At 45.4% G+C, this 17,521-nt stretch overlaps 1 protein-coding gene across 6 annotated transcripts in view; it reads left to right on the top strand.

Moving 5' to 3' along the window:
- Positions 1-381: 381 nt before the first annotated feature.
- The window catches only part of Marchf2 (membrane associated ring-CH-type finger 2), a 26,102-nt gene continuing 8,962 nt past the window's right edge, over positions 382-17,521 (top strand). For 4 of the 6 annotated variants that reach the window (XM_087557808.1, XM_087557806.1, XM_087557807.1 and 1 more), the window contains exons 1-3: positions 382-499; positions 8,336-8,563; positions 15,208-15,403. In XM_087557808.1, the coding sequence (XP_087413934.1) occupies positions 8,388-8,563; positions 15,208-15,403 (372 nt within the window). In that variant the 5' untranslated portion in view covers positions 382-499; positions 8,336-8,387. The remainder of the gene's footprint in view (positions 500-8,335; positions 8,564-15,207; positions 15,404-17,521) is intronic. The other 2 variants (NM_001034108.1, XM_087557810.1) reach the window with 2 other exon arrangements.

The raw sequence follows: 17,521 nt of genomic DNA, 5'->3' as shown, positions 1-17,521 counted from the left end.
CTACAAAGTGGTTTTGAGGTTAGCCTGATCTACATTAAAAATGCCTTTTAAAAAAATGGAAAAAAAAAAAGAAGCGGAAAGAAGTTACTGGGCAAGCGTCAAGTTGTTTACTTAAGCGTGTCTTTGTTCTGCAGCAGGCTCTAGCGATCTGCTGGCAGAGTTGGGATGGGGGTGGAGCCGGGATGAGGCGGGGCCCATTCTGGGGGCGGAGCCAGAACGCGGCAGGGGCGGAGCCAGGAGCTGCTGGCCTGGACCGCCCAGGACGTCCCAATATTTTGAAGGCCCCACCTCCTTGGGCGGGAGGTGTACGCTGATTGGCAGATGGTGCTCAGAGGGAGTCTCCATTGGTTCGCTGTGCTGTCGGCTCGGCGGGCGGTGCCCGGACGCAGGTGCCCGCCGGAGCCGGAGCAAGCCGCTGCTGACGGGCCGGGCCGGGCCGGGACCCGGGCCAGGGAGAACCGAGGGGCCTGCGCGGCCGCCCGGCCCGGCCGCGGAACAGGTAGGCACCGAAGAGCGAGCGGGTCTGGCCCAAGTATGTAGGCAGGTCTCCCAGGTCTCGGGTTCGAGGCCCCGGCAGAGTACTCGGGCGAGACAGGGCTGCACCCTTGGCCTTATCCCTGCTCCGGACGCAGGCACCTCAGTTATTTATCATTTCGACGTTGGTGAGAGGTCTCCGGGCCTCGCCACGTAGTAGGAACCTCTGTGAGCCTCGACTTCCCCATCTATGAAAAGTGGGTCATCTCGGAGCCAACCTGATTTAGGAGATGGCTGATGAGAAAAGCGCCTGGTATACAGTAGGTGGTCAAAAGTGGCTAATGCCACTCTGAAACCCTCTTCATAACGGTTCTGTCTGGATAATTATTAACATTTTAAAGAGTTGGGAGCTTTACAAAAAGCTACTCAGTGCACTGTACTGAAAATGTTGTTTTTCAAACAGTAGTCAGGGACTGCCAAGATGGCTCAGCTGGTCAAGGTGCTTGTCTGAGTTCAATTTTGAGGTCAGTATGGTGAAAGAAAAACTGACAACAAAAAGTTGTCTTTTCAACTCCATAGGCACACCCACGTGCATATGCATAAATACACACAAAATAAATACAATTGAAAACACTTTAAAAAAAACTCTGTAGACAGAATTTATGTGGTTAGTGAGGGTGAAGTACTAAAAGTAATTCCTTCCATCTAGATGAGCAAATTGAAGTTCAGGGAAGTTAAAGCCGTTTCCCAAGGCCACACAACAAGTAAGAAGTAGAACTTCTGGAATTAGAACTTAGTTTGTGGACTGGGGGTGTAGCTCAGTACTTGCCTAGCATGTACTAGGCCCTGCTTTTACCAAAACACACACAAACACGCCCTAAAATAAGAAAGAGATGGATGAGGTCCAGAAAAGTAAATTAACTTGAACCAGAGCATACAATATCAGTGGCAGAGCCAGGTTAAAGTGCCTAGACCATGGAACTTGGTGGTACAGGCCTTTTATCTCAGCTACTCTGGAGGGTGAGGCAGGAAGACTTCAAGGCCTGGCTTGATTACTTTGTGCAGCTTTGGTTTTGTTTGGTTGTTTTATTTTTATTTTATTTTTGAGAAGGTCTTACTCCGTAGCCTTGGCTGCCCTGGGCCTCCTTATGGAAAATAGGCTGGCTTTGAATTCTTAGAGATCCCAATGCCTCTGCCTTCCAAGTGTTGGGACTAAACCTGTGTGCCACCATACCATTTTTTAAAATGTATGTGTGCCTCTGTGAATTTATGTCTATTATGTAAGAGCCCTCAGAGGCCAGAAGAGGGTGCTGGATCCTCTGGAACTGGAACAGGCAGTTGTGAGCCACCGCATGGGTACTAGGAACCAAACCTGGGTCCTTTGCAAGAGCAGTAAATAGTTTTATTTACTTGGCCATTTCTCTAACCCACAATTGTGTTTTTAACATTTGTCCATTTGTTTGTTTTGTTTATGTGTAGTTTGTGAGCCCTCACCCACTCTAGCATATGTAGAGATCAGAAGACAGTTTTGGGATTCAGTTCTCTACTCCTAATCAGATTTGGTGGTGGCATGCACCTTTACCCAAGGAACCATCTTACCAGCCTTTAAGAAAGAAAGAAAGAAAGAAAGAAAGAAAAAAAGAAAGAAAGAAAGAAAGAAAGGAAGGAAGGAAGAAACCCGGTATTAGGCTTGGTGGCACATGCCTGTAGTCAGTCTAAGCTCTCAGGAGAACAAAGCCAATGAGGCAGGATGCCTGCTGCATGATGGGTATAACCAGAATCACATAGTCATAAAGTCTATGTGACTCTAGGTGAAAAAGAAAGGGTGGAATGTAGCTCAGTGGCAGAGGTTTTATTTATTTGAGGGCCAGGTGTTACTTATATTACCTTTTCCTCAGACTCTATAGGCAACTTATGGTTGCTGAGGGAGGAAGAAGCATTTTCTTCAGTGATGAAACCACTGGTAAGGTGCCCACATGCTTGTCAATAAACCCTTACTCCTACTCCCTATTGGCATATCCCCTCCCCCTCCCAAAAAAACCCTAAATACATTAATCTAAAAAAGGAATCTCGGTGCAATGATACATTCCTGCAATCTTGGCACACAGGAGGCTGAAGCAGGAGAATCACTAAGAATTCAAGGCCAGTATGGATTATGTAATGAAGCACTGTCTCAAAAAACAGAGGAACAAAAACTAGGAGCTGGAATTGGTTAAGAATTCTTGCTGCTCTTGCAGAGAACCTGGGACCAGTTCCCAGAACTTACATGGTGGCTCACTGCCGTCTGTAACTCCAGTTTGAGGGAATGCGATTCCCTCTTCTGGTCCTTTCAAGCACTCACTGGACATATGTGCATGCAGGCAGAACACTCATACATGTAAAATGAAATTAATAAAACATGATAAAATTAATAGCAAATACAATTAAACAAGATAACAACAACAAAACCCCTAATGTCTCTTGAGGACCAGACAACTCACTGTCTAGTTTAAATCCTGGCACTGCCCCTTGCTAGCTGTGTGACCTTGAATAAATAGGCATCCCTTTCTGAAGTGTGGTCTCTTTTTCAATCATTGAGGCTAATTACTGGACCTGTGCCATAGTTTTGTTGTGAAGACCGGATGAAATCCATCCCAGTAGCCCTAGAACTTTTTCTCATTATAGAGACTGGCAGGACAGCCTCTGAGACTTATGTCTCCCAATCACTTACAGTGTCGGAATAAGAAATGAATGCAGCAATGCTACATGCAGTCACTCTGCGCTGGAACGAGGGCTAGGTGCTGGGGACAGCAGGAAAAAAATGTCCAGCAAGGTCCCTCTTTTCCAGAATTTATCGAAGAGCATGAAGATGGGTGTGGTAGGTCCATTAACAGAGAAAACATTTCAGAAGAGGACCCAATGCCATGAGTGAACTGTGTGGATGCCTGTGTCATTTTAGCTGGAGTGGTCCGAGAGAGGTTCTCCAGGAATGTGACCCTCGAAGGAGACACTTCAGAACAATTCCTTGGGTTTGAACTTAGGCAGATAGCTTGATGATCTACTATTTTATGTGTGTTGTTTATTTTTGAGACAGGGTCTCACATAGCCCAGGCTGTCCTCAAACTCCGTATATAGCTGAGGATGACCTTGACCCTCTGATCCTCTTGCCCGAGTGCTTGGATGGCGAGTGTGTACCCCCATACCCTACGTGCTGTTTTATAATGTCATGGGGAGCAACCCAGTGCTCTGTGGGTGCCAGAGAAGCATTCTACCAACTGAGCCACTACCCCAGCCTTAGTATGCAGTGGTTAATACATTTTTTGCTGCTATTACTATGTTTTTTAAATGTGCAAGTGAGTGAGTGAGTGTGTGACTGTGTGCATGTGTGTTCTTTCTTTCCATCACGTGATTCTGGGACTAGAACTCAGGTCAAACCAAACATCAGGTCATGCCTTTACCTCCTGATGTTTGGTTTGTTTTCTTGAGGCAAGGTCTCTCGTAGCCCCACGTGGCCTCCAGCTCTCTGTAGCCAAACTAAACTTGAACTGTTGATCCTCTTGCCTCAGTATCTAGAGTGCCAGAATCATAGGCATATGCTACTCTGCTCAGCATTGTTGTTACTATGTTACAATTTAGGACATGTGAGCAAATTTACTAATGTTGGTGGATTTCCCCCCTTAACAGTAGGTAAAGTAAGGAGTTGTGATGATTCTTGTAATGCACACTTGTTTATATAAATTCTAAGGTCTTTCACCTTCTAGTATTTGGAAGACAGAGGTAGGAGGATCAGGAGTTCCAGCCTCAACTGTTTAGTGAGATCCTGTCACCAAGAAAAGAGAGTGAGAGTGAGAGAGAAGGAGGGGGAGGGAGAGAGGGAGAAAGGAAAGTGGGAGAAGTGGGGCGGGGGGAGGGCACGTGCGTGCACACTGGGGATGTAGTTCAGTTGGTAGAGTGTTCACCTAGCATGCACAAAGCCCTGGGTTCCATGCCCAGAACTACATAGACCATCATGGTATTTCCAAAATGACAGTGTTTGGAAGATGAAGGTGCAAAGATCAAGAGAGTTGGGACTACAGAGATGGCTCAGTTAAGAGCACTGGCTGCTCTTCCAGAGAACCTGGATTTTAATTCCCAGTGTCCACATGGTCGTCACAACCATCTGTAACTCCAGTTCCAGGGGATCTAATGCCCTCTTGCTTCACAGGCACTAGATGTGCATGTAGTGCATAGATATACACACAGGGCAAAATGCTCATACTCATAAAATAAAATACAAATAATAACATTTAAAAACCTTTAAAAAAATGATAGTTAAAGGTCATCTTTGGTTATACAGTGAGTTCTAGGCCAGCCTAGAAATCTTATCTTTAAAAAACAAAAAAGAAAAGATAAAAGGGGATGCGGGGGAGAAGGGATGGTAAGGGAAAGAATCTAAAACAAATCATCCGAGGTTGGGGTGGACTTTTTTCTGCATGCTTTCTCTTGGAGGGCTCAGTGCTTCCCCACCGACCTCTCAACTGTACATTCTGGTTGAAGGAACATCGGTGTCCACAACAAAGCAGCCTGGCCCTGTAGCTGTTATCTCTGACCCTCAGCCTTCCTCCTGGCTGTGTCTGACTTTGGTTGATACTTGCTTATCTGACCTCGGGCTCGGCCTTGGAGGCCTAGGAGATTGTACTGGGTTTTTAGCTGAGCTCTTCAGGGAAGAGCTGATTTGTCAACAGGCTGGGTACAAAAAGTCAGTTAATAATTTATTTTCCGTGTTTTTGGGTTTCTGATTTTCACAGGCAGGACTGGTAAGAGCTGAGTTGGGGCCAGGCTGGCCCTATCAGTTGGAACTTAAAATACCATTAGGGTTGCTGTGGGCTCTGGATGTAACTCTTACTGATAAGAGTCCTGGGTATTGGACAAGTTAAAACCAGTGATCTTTAGCTCTGGATTGATGCCTAATGAGCCTTCTGTTACTTTCATGGATATTTGTGTAAGAGTCACCCCTAATGGCACATTCCTATTTGAATAGCTGAGTCAGGAAAGTCTTAAGTTCAAGGTCTGTCTAGGCTACAGAGCAAGTTTCAACAAGTAGCTTGGTGATACTCTGCCTGAAATTAAAACATTATGGGCCGGTGAGATAGTTCGTTGACCATCAAGCCTGAGTTTGAGCCTCCAAAACCTACTTGGTTAGGAGAGAAATGTGTATGTGGTGGTGGGGGAGGAGCTGGGCATATAACTTAGTGATATGGCGCTTGCCTAGTAAGGCAGATCTCTTACGTTCAAGCCCCACTACTAGGAAGGAGAAAACATTCATAGAAGTAATTTCCACCAATTGAGAAGCTAGAATCCTAGTCATGCTACTCTGGAGAACAGGACCAGTCTTTGTACGGTTCCCTTTTGCTGATTAGACCCTGAGGCAGAGGGCAGAATCCCACTAAAGTTACCCAGAGCAGACTTCAGAATGGCTACCTAAGGTGTTCATTATCTCCGGTAGCCTCTCCTTGGGAACTGAGGACAGAGCAACTGGTCTTCTGGGGACACAAAAGTGACATTTCCTTGATGAACTGAGGTCTCCTAGGGTACACAGTTGGACAGAGGCCATGAGTCACAAGGGACCTGAGTGACTCACCATTCTGGTGTAAAACATTAAGTTTCTAGTTCCCTTCATCCCCCCCCACCCCTTCGTGCATGCGTGTGTGTATTGGGAATTGAATCCAGAGTCTTACCTTCTCACTCCTCGGGCAGTGCTTTATATGCCTCAGGCCCTCAGTGGATTCTAGGTACTACTCTACCCGAGTCATGCTCCCAGCCTCTCTAGGTGCACTCTGCTTTCACTAAATAAAGACAGCTTAAATGTTTTGAGCACAGTCTCAAGGATCTGGTTTTAGCTAGAACAGGGTGATTCTGGCTGTGTTAAAAAACCGAGCAAAGGGCCTGGCACACAGGTGTGCAGTCACTTTCAATCAATGCTCCTCTATGTGAAAATGTGATTTGAAAATCTGATTTGTAGGATTAGGAAGTGGGGCCATGCCTTTCTTTTTCTCGAAGAATGAGAGAAAAATCCAACACAAGTCCCAGCTGTCCTAAGTTGTGTACATCAGCTGGGAGCTGATCACCCACACTTTACAAATGCAAACAGAGATTCAAAGAGGCAAGTCTTTGTCCGTAGTCTTAGAGCCCTGTTTTAGTGTCATTTCTGTTGAACTGATAAAATACCATGACAAAAGCAACTTAGAGGATGTCTTAGGGTTTTACTGCTGTGAACAGACACCATGACCAAGGCAACTCTTATAAAGGACAATGTTTCATCCCGGCTGGCCTACAGGTTCAGAGGTTCAGTCCATTATCATCAGGGTGGGAGCGTGGCAGCATCCAGGCAGGCAGGTGCAGGAGCAGCTGAGAGTTGTACTTCTTCATCTGAAGGCTGCTAGCAGAACACTGACTTCAGGCAGCTAGGATGAAGGTCTTAAAGCCCACACCCATAGTGACACACCTACTCCAACAAGGTCACACCTACTCCCAACAGGGCCACACCTTCTAGTAGTGCCAGTCCCTGAACTGAGCATGTACAAATCATGGAGGAGGAGAAGAAAGGGTTATTCTAGCTCACAGTTCCAGATTATCACTTCAGTGCAGTCACAGTAGCAAGAGCTGGAGGGCATTCATATCACATCTATAATCGGGAACAGAGTGCATGAATGCCTGTAGGCTAGTGCCCAGTTCACTCTGTCCTTTTCATTCAGTCCAGTGTGTAGCCCACCTACATTCAGTGTGGGTCTTTCCACCTCAAGTAACCAATTAAGAAAATCCTTAGGTAGGAGAGACTCCAGCCAGATGTTTCAGCTGGTAAAAGCATTTGTCATAAACCTTGATCCGAGATCAACCCCTAGGGCCCATATTGTGGAAGAAGAGAACTGAGTTCTGCAAGCTATCTTCAGACTCTCACATGCATGCTCTGGAACATACATGTCCACATGCATAAACATATACAGGCAAAACAAACATAATTTAAAAAGAAAAACATGTCTCCCAAGGGCATGTGACTGCATCCCAAAATAGTCTAGACAATTCCTCATTGAGAGCCCTTTCCCAGGTGACTCTTGATTGTTTCAGTGTGACAAGTAAATAACCTTTACAATCTTTGCCAAGACAGGACTCAAGAGCCAGGCATGATCTATAATCTAGCATTCAGAAGGCTTAGAACTTAAGTTCCAGGCTAGTCTGCACTGTAGTGAGGTCTGGGACTGTGGCAGTGGCTTGGAGGTTCAGAGCACTGGTGGTTCTTCCTAAGGACCTGGGTTCAATTCCTAGCAACCATATGGTGGCTAACAACCATGTGTACTCCAGTTCTAGGAGGTGTCTGCAGGTATCAGGCAGTAGTTCACAGACAGACCTGCAGGCAAAATACCCCTACACATAAACACAAAGTAAAATATAGTGAGATCAAAAGAGGGACTCAGGCTGGGAACATTCTGTGGGTAAGTGCTAGCTGCAGAAATGTGAGGGCTTTAGTTTACATCCCCAGAACCCATGTAAAGTCAGACACAATAAAGCTTACATGTAACCCCAGTCCTCATACTGTGAAATGGGAGGAGGGGCCAGGAGACTCTCTGGAAGCTGCGGGTGAGTTGGCCTGGTGCACACAGCACAAAGAAAGAGACTGTCTCAAACAAGGTGGAAGACAAGGCTATCATGCCACCTCAGACTTCTACTTGTGTTCCTTTGCACATGTTTACACACACACACACACACACACTTGCAAGCACATGAATACACACACACACACACACACACACACACACACACACACATACACATCTAAAAAGGGAAACAAAACTGCTATTGTGACTCACTAACTTTGCCTTTGACCTCTCTGCTCCCCTACCTCCAGGCTCCTGGGACCATGGGCCTCAGGCCCTGAGGACAGGAGGCTCCCTGTGGCCATGACGACAGGTGACTGTTGCCACCTCCCTGGCTCCCTATGTGACTGCTCTAGCAGCCCTGCCTTTTCCAAGGTTGTGGAGGCCACAGGGCTTGGACCACCTCAGTATGTAGCTCAAGTGACTTCAAGGGATGGCCGGCTGCTCTCAACTGTCATCCGGGCTTTGGATACACCGAGGTGAGTAGTGACCATGAGTAGCCAGGCTTTTGTCCCCACTTGTCTCTGGGTTGAATGATATTCTACTAGTCTGAGATCAGGAGTCCAGTCATTGAGAGAGGCAAAGGGGTTAATATGCCAGAGAAAAAGAGCCAAATACTTATGTTGGAGGATGGCTCATTGGTAAAAAGACCTTCTGCTTTTTTAGGGACAGGAGTTAAGGTCCTAGCACCAACAATAGACAGTTTATAACTATCTGTAACTCCATTTCTAAGGGATCCAACACCCTCTTCTGGCCTCTTTGGGTAGTCTCTCTTCACAGACACAAGTAGTATATATATAATAATTTAATAATATATATATTAATAATTTAGTATATATTAGCGCATGCACATACACACATACATATTTACACACATACACATGTGTGCCAAGTATTTAGAGTATTTGTCTATCAGTGGAGCTAGGGAGGTGGCCCATTCGATAAAATGCTTGCTGTGCAAGCTTGAAGACCTGAGGTCCATCCCTAGAATCTATATAAAAAACCAAGCATTGTAGCTTGTGTTTGCAATCCCAGTACTAGGGAAGCAGAGACAGGCAGGTCTCTGGAACTCTCTGGTGAGCCCACCTACCTCAATTAGCGAGTCCTAGGCCAATTAGAGACTTTTTCTTAAAAAACCTGGTGGACCTCCCCTGAGGAATCAACTTGATGTTGACCTCTGGCCTTTACATACACACACCAAAGTCTAGCTGTGGGGACTAATGAGTTTACATGGCTTACTTACAGCATGGGTGTATGGTTACTTACAGGAGCATAGATAGTGTCTTAGGGTGTTACTGCTGTGAACAAACACCATGACCAAGGCAACTCTTATAAAGGACAGCATTTAGTTGGAGCTGGCTTACAGGTTCAGAGGTTCAGCTCAGTATCATCAAGGTAGGCACATAGCAATGTCTAGGCAGACATGGGGCTGGAGGAGCTGAGAGTTCCACCTCTTGTTCTGAAAATAGCTAGGAGTAGACTGGCCTCCAACCAGCTAGGATGAGGGTCTTAAAACCCACCCCCACAGTGACACACCTACTCCAATAAGGCCACACCTACTTCTCAAAAGGCCACACCTCCTAATAGTGCCACTCCTTTGGTCAAGCACATACAAACAATCACACCCGAAATAGCTGAATCACCAGAAAGTCTCACCCAGCATTGATGAAGACTTTCCTATAGCATCATACATGGAGTCAGTCCCCTTTCATGAAGCTCCATGTACTGTAGTCTAGCACCTCCTAGACCATAAAAGATCACATGTAACTGAGAAATAATGGAGTATTTTTAGCAGGAAGAGATGCAGGAGTTAGTGTCTGGGATCTCAAGGGAGGATCCAATGACCTCACCTCCTCCTCCTAGGAGGGAAGGCCAGTTGTCAACAGGCTGGGTCTTGAAGGTTACCGGCAAATAATTCCAGCTATTCTGATGAAGATGAAGGCTGTCATGCCCAGATGGGTGGGTCACACCAGTGACCTTGGGCTTTGGAGAAGCAATGCAGAGAGTGAGGAGTGTGGGTAGCACCGAGGGTGACACTCCTGTGGATGCCTCTCTCTCCAAGGGACCTGGGACAAATTGAAATGCCTTTCTGGTCAGATTATTCTGAGAACATAGTGTTACAGTCCTCAGAATGTGGGGACTTGCTGCACCTGTCCATAATGAAGGTTTGTTCTGAGGAGCCCACTGTAAGTTGAAAGGGCAATAAGCTGAAAATGCTGGGCTGGTGAGATGTCTCAGTGTATTAAAAACTGGCTCCGTGTGCCTGGCAACCTGAGTTCAGCCCTAGGAACCCACATAAAGATGGAAAGAGAGACCTAACCACAGTTGGGCAGGACACATGGGCAGATCCTGAGAGCTCGTTAGCTAGCATTTCAGCCTAGCTGAAAATGCAGACTTCCAGTTCAGTGAAACCCTAGGAAGACCTCCACATGCTTGCTCACAGGCAAGCACCTGAAACTAACTCAGTGTGTGCCACACACTACACACACCGGGTTATAACTTTTCCAGGCCTTCATTTCTTTCCCTCTCCTTGCCTTCTCTTTTCTCCTTCCGCTCCCACTCCCTTTTCACCTTTCCTTCCTTCCGTCCCCCTTTTTTAATGTTCTCAAGGCGTTATTCCATGTAACATATTCTGACCCCAAGCTTTTTATGTAGCTTCGCTGGCCTTAAGCTCCTGAACTTCCCACCTCTGCCTTTTACCCCTGGGGGTACACATGTGTGCCACTTTGTCTAGCTTTCTTGGACTTTTCAACATAAAGTGGAAGTAAGTGAGTACTTTCCTCCAGGCTTTGTGAGAATGAGATAAATGAAGCCCAGTATTATACTTAAGTTACAGCCTGTAGCCACAGTTCTGGAACCCAGGGCAGAGGAATGTCGGTTTGAGTTTGACTTGTGCAGCACAGTGAACCCCAAGCTCAGCCTCGGTTATGCAGTGAGTTCTAGGGAAACCCTGTTTCAAAAAAGCAAGACAAAGGAACATGGTAGCAGACATAACTCAGGAGGCAGAGGCAGGTGGATTTTTTTTTAAAAGATTTATTTATTTTATTTATATATTAGTACACTGTTGTTCTCGACAGTTCAGAAGAGAGCATCCCATTACAGATGGTTGTGAGCCACCATGTGGTTTCTGGGAATTGAACTCAGAACCTCTGGAAGAGCAGTCAGTGCTCTTAACCGCTGAGCCATCTCTCCAGCCCGGCAGGTGGATTTTTTGAGTTCAAGGTTGGTTTGGTCTATTTAACAAGTTCCAGGCCAGCCAGGACTGCGTAGTGAGACTCTGTCTTTAAATAAATATAAAAACAAAGTATTAGTCACAGTAGCAGATGCTTGGCATCTCAGTACTGGAGAGGTAGTGACAGAGGGCCAGGGATTCAAGATTGTCCTCAGCTATGGTAGCAAGTTAGAGGCCAACATGGGCTATATGAGACCCTGCCTAAAAACAAACAAACAAAGAAGTTGAAGTCAGGTATGGTGGCATATATCATTAATCCTAGTTCTTCAGAGTCAGTGACTGGCATATCTCTATGAGTTTGAGGCTAGTCTTATCTACAGAGTGAGCTCCAGGACAATCAAGGCTACCTATGAAACAATGTCTTTTTTTTTTTTTGATTCTTCTTTTTCAAGACGGGGTTTCTCTGTGTAGCCCTGGAAATCATGTTTTAACATACCTTATTTTAACATAAATAAGAACATGCTGGAAAGCTGGTTCAGTTGGTAAAAGGCCTGCTATGCAAGTATGAAGACTTGAGTTCAAATCCCCAGAATCCATGTAATCAAGCCTGCAAACCTTTAACCATTCCTACAGAGAGGCGGGGATGGGAAACTCCCCAAAAGCTCAGAGAAGCAAGCCTGGCACATACAGTATTGACCCTGCCTCAAACAAGGGACTTGTCCTCTGTCTGACCTTCACCTATAGGTCATGACCCATATACTCATACACACACACACACACACACACACACACACACACACACACACATTCATTCATTCATGTGATTTGTGTGTGTGTGTGTGTGTGTGTGTGTGTGTGTGTGTGTGTGTGTGTGTAAGATAAAAAAAATTAAATGAGGGCTGGAGAGATGGCTCAGCGGTTAAGAGCACTGACTGCTCTTCCACAGGTCATGAGTTCAATTCCCACAACCACATGGTGGCTCGCAACCATCTGTAAAGAGATCCGATGTCCTCTTCTGGTGTGTCTGAAGACAGCTACAGTGTACTTATATATAATAAAAAAATAATAATAATCTTTAAAAAAAATTAAATGAAACAAAACAAAAACAAAATGGTCTCAAAAGTACTTCATATGAAGAGTGCTCAATAAACTGTTAACTTTTGCCCTCTCTGCCTTTGTTGGAATTGGTGTTCCCAAGTTCCCAGGCTTCCCAGAAGAAAGGAAACATGCATGGCTCTTGACATTCTCACCGCTTCCTTTCTCTGAGTTGATTTCTGGAATGGAGAGTTCTTTCCTGTGAGATCTCTCTCTCTCTCTCTCTCTCTCTCTCTCTCTCTCTCTCTCTCTCTCTCTCTGTGTATGTGGTGTATAACTGCAAGCTTGTGTGAGAGTTTGCATGTGTGTGAGTACTTATACGTTCAGTTTTGTGTACTTGTGTGATTGTGTATTTGTGTGTTTGTGGAGGTCAGAGGCTGACAACACGTATCTTTATTGGTTCTTTCCAAAACACACACACACACACACACACACACACACACACACACACACACACACACACACTGAGCCTGGGTCTCTCACTTGAACTACAACTTGATGACTTTGCTAGTTTAAATTGCACATAGGCCACCACACCCAGCTGGTATTTTTGTGGGCGCTGAGGATCCAACTCCAGGTCTTATGCTTGTAGGGAAGCTCCTTACTAGCTGAGTGGCTCCTCAGTCTGGCCAGTGGACCTTTGGTACTGCAGAAGGAAAGAGCATCTTAGAGACTTGGCTAAAAGGAAAGATGTAAGCTTAGGCTGAGCTTCAGCTTTGAACTCCTGATCTTCCTGTTTCTAACTCCAAAGTGCTGGCTTCATAGACTTGTGGGTCTGGTGGTAGAGATGGACCCCAGGGCTTTCTGACTACTAAGCAAGCATGCTACCAACTGAGCCTAAGTCCCAAGCCCTCTGTTGAGCTCTTTTAAAAGTAGCCAGGCTTCAACCACACAACAGGAAAACTGGAGAAAAGGATTGGGGAGTGGAAAATACCCCTATGGAGAATAAAGAGTCTCTCTCTCTCTCTCTCTCTCTCTCTCTCTCTCTCTCTCTCTCTCTCTCTCTCTCTCTCTCTGTATTTGAACAGTTACGAAGTTACGCCTGACAACTATGCTTTCTGGGCAGAAATGTTTAAAAAACAATGACTCATGTACTGGGTAGTCCATGGATTCACCAAAACCACACCTCCTGCCTTCCTGAGCAGCCCCAGGAAGAATGCAACTTCCCTAGAGACTGGGCTGTGATTAGAGACTCCCCAAAGCAGCTGTGTATGCATGGTTTCTACGCCTGTTGGCCCATCCCTCCCTTTGCCTTCCTCAGCTGTGCACAGAAAAACAAATAAGTAATTTTCTCACATGAATGGGTTTTTCAGACAGTGTGACTTTTATGTGCAGATAGAGCCAGGAGTTTTAATAATGTTTTTAAAGAGGTTGGGGATTTAGCTCAGTGGTAGAGCGCTTGCCTAGCAAGCGCAAGGCCCTGGGTTCAGTCCTCAGCGCCAAATAAATAAATAAATAAATAAATAATAATAATAATAATGTTTTTTTAAAAAAATCTTGTGAAATATATATATATATATACATATATATGTATATGTGTGTGTGTGTGATATGTGTTAGTGTAGTATATGTGTTGTAGTCCTGTATGTGATGTGTGTTAGTATATATGTGTATGATCATGTGTGTGCCATAGTCCTTGAGGACTGTATTAGTTATTTGTCTTGTTGCTTTGGCAAAACACCTGACCAAAGCAACTTAAGAAAGGAAAGATTGATTCTGAGTTACAATTCCAAGCTACCGTCTGGGAAGTCACAATGGCAGAAACACAGATGGTTGGTCACATTACGCCCATAGTTAGGAAGCTTAGGAAACAGAGAGACGAGTGCTTGTGTTCACTTTGCTTTTTTCTTTAAAAAGTTGTATGTGCGTGTATGCGCATTCCTTTGTATCTGCCATGGCATGTGTATTTTATATGCCATGGCATGTGTATTTGTATCTGCCATGGCATGTGTATTTGTATCTGCCATGGCATGTGTATTTGTATATGCCATGGCATGAGTATTTGTATATACCATGGCATGTGTATTTGTATATGCCATGGCATGTGTATTTGTATATACCATGGCATGTGTATTTGTATATGCCATGGCATGTGTATTTGTATATGCCATGGCATGAATATTTGTATATGCCATGGCATGTGTATTTGTATCTGCCATGGCATGTGTATTTGTATATGCCATGGCATGTGTATTTGTATATGCCATGGCATGTATATGGAGGTCAGGACTCTTCCACCATGTGAGCTCCAGGGATTGAACTCAGGTCATCAGACCTATCAGCAAGCACCTTTATCCACTGAGCTTTCTTGTGTCTCTGCTTCTTCTCTTTCATTCACTCCAGGACCCCAGACCATGGAGTGGATCATCCATGTTTAGGGTGGGTCTTTCCACTCCCTTAACTTAACTTAGAAAATCTCTCACAGACATGCCCATAGACTTGTCTCCAGAGTGATTCTACCTCCTGTCAAATTGACAAGATAAAACATCAGAACGACTAAGAATGGACCACAGAAGGACCACAAAGAGTTGATATTTATGTAGGAATATCATGATAGTGTTTCACCAAAAGAAGAGAGCATTAGGCAGGCCGATGGATGGATAGGATTGCTCACTCTAGGCTACAAAGAGCCCACAGTAGCTTTGGGGAGGGAACATATGGGCCTACCAATGGGAATTTGAAAAGTTATGTGAAGAAGAGGACATCTGGAGCTGGGCTTTTGAAGGATGAGCAGAGGTTTACCAAATAGCATCGTGGGAGTGACAGTGAGCTTATAAGCTAGCAAGTACTGATATCAGTTTAAACAAGAAGCCTTACCATCCATCATTCACAGGTCTTATCTCTGTGTCCCTCCAGTGACTGTCCCTTCTGCCGAATCTGCCATGAGGGAGCAAATGGGGAGAACTTGCTGTCCCCATGTGGCTGTACTGGCACCCTGGGAGCTGTGCACAAGAGCTGCCTGGAGAAATGGCTGTCTTCCTCCAACACCAGCTACTGTGAGCTGTGTCACACTGAGTTTGCAGTGGAAAAGCGGCCCCGACCTCTCACAGAGGTATATTGCTTGGGGGAGACTGGACATCCAGAAGGAGGAAGGGCAGTTTGAGGACAGATGTAGCAGCGACCCAGGTCAGCTGGGAAAGCTGGTTATGTTCCTGCCTGTGCTGGGAGGGATCTGCTGATCTGTGGGAACCCAACAGGTCTGCAAGCCCCTCCCTGCCGTGCCCTACCCCCCTCTCCTCTGGGATTGTTGTTTGGTTTTGTGTTTGAAACACTCTCAAGTGTCCTAGGCTGTCCTCATAGTAGCTTTTAGCTGAAGATGACTTTCCAACTCCTGATCATTCAGCTTCCACTGTGCAAATGCTGGGATTACAGGCATGCTGTATCACCTCAGGTTTATGCAGTACTAGCAGTGGAACTCAGGGCTTCATGCATGCTAGGCTAGCTTTCTACCAACTGAGTCATAATCCCAGTCCTAGCCAGCTCCCCACTTTTAATATTATAATTAGCCTTTAATTTGCCACTTTCCTCCTGTCTCTGGTTCCTGAGTGTTATGAGTATGAACATGTAATACCATGCTGGGCTAGCTTTGTTTGTTTTTTGTTTTTTGTAAAGTAGGTATTGTCATTTTATCTCAGGGAGGCCTGGGACTCAGGGTTAGGTTATGGAGGTGCTCCTACTTTGACTGTCAGGATCACAAGGCTTGAACACTAGGGCTACCGTTGTTAGTTCTTTCTTATATTTTTGAGATGTGGTCTCATGTAACCTACAGCTTGCTTTATTATAACAGACTGGCTTTAAAGTCCTGATCCTGGGATTAATAAATTCATCACCACGCCTAGGTTTTTACTTGTTTACATCTGTCGTCTGTCTATCTATTTTTTTTTTTTTTTGGTTCTTTTTTTCGGAGCTGGGGACCGAACCCAGGGCCTTGCGCTTCCTAGGCAAGTGCTCTACCACTGAGCCAAATCCCCAATCCCTGTCTATCTATTTTTAAGACAAGGCTACATCATGTAACCCTGGCTAGCTTGGTACTTGCTATGCAGACCAAGCTGGCTTTGAGCTATCTGTGAGCCTCATGTTCCAGCTACCACAGTTGTTGGGGGTAGTTTTTGAGGCAGGGTCTCTCTAAGTAGCTCTAAAACTGGCGTAGAAATCCCTATGAAGGCCAGGCTAGGCTCCCAGAGATCCACCTACCTCTGCTTCCTGAGGGCTGGAATTAATGTTATGTTCTACCATGTCATCCCATTGTTTCTTCTTCAAATACCTTAAAAATTAAATTATATGTATATATGTATGTTTCTCTCCCTCTCCCTCTCCCTTCCTTTCTGTCCCTGTGTCTGTCCCTGTCCCTGTCCCTCCCTCTCTCTTCCTTTCTGTCCCTGTGTCTGTCCCTGTCCCTGTCCCTCCCTCTCTCTTCCTTTCTGTCCCTGTGTCTGTCCCTGTCCCCCCCAACCCCGTATATGTGTATATGTGTGTATGTGTGTGTGTGTGTGTGTGTGTGTGCGTGTGCGTGTGATACGCATGTGCCATAGATTATGAGTGTATATTACAGGACAGCATGTAGAAGTTAGTTATCTCATGTGGGACCTGGGAACAAACTCAACTTGTCAGGCTTGGTGCTTGACAAGTGCCTTTACCTGCTTAACCATCTCACCCTACTCCCCCTACTCCCTCTCTCTCTCTCATCTACCTACCTACCTACCTACCTACCTACCTACCTACCTATCATAGGCCCAGTTGACCCAAAGCTTGGAATCCTCCTGTCCCAGACTTTTCTGGTTTCTGGGGTTACCAGTAGGTGCTACCAAGCTCAGATCACAAAGTGTTTCTTTGAGTACCTCTGGTGTGCCCAGTGTTTTGTCAAGTGCTGGTCCTGGTCACCAGGACACCCAGAGTTAATAATGGCCACATGATCTCCAGACAGGCTAGTTGGTAGGGATAATTATGAGGGTGTCTTAGTTCCTATTCTGTTTGCTGTGATAAAATACCCTGACAAGGGGGCTGGAGAGATGGCTGAGTGGTTAAGAGCACTGACTGCTCTTCCAGAGGTCCTGAGTTCAAATCCCAGCAACCACATGGTGGCTCACAACCATCTGTAATAGGATCGGATGCCCTCCTCTGGTGTGTCTGAAGACAGCTACAGTGTATAATAAATAAATAAATCTTTAAA

This window comes from Rattus norvegicus, chromosome 7, assembly GCF_021556685.1.
Source record: "Rattus norvegicus strain SHRSP/BbbUtx chromosome 7, alternate assembly SHRSP_T2T, whole genome shotgun sequence".
In the NCBI taxonomy this organism is placed as follows: Eukaryota; Metazoa; Chordata; class Mammalia; order Rodentia; family Muridae; genus Rattus; species Rattus norvegicus.
Note: the sequence above shows the minus strand (reverse complement) of the source record. Positions and strands in the feature narration are given on the sequence as shown.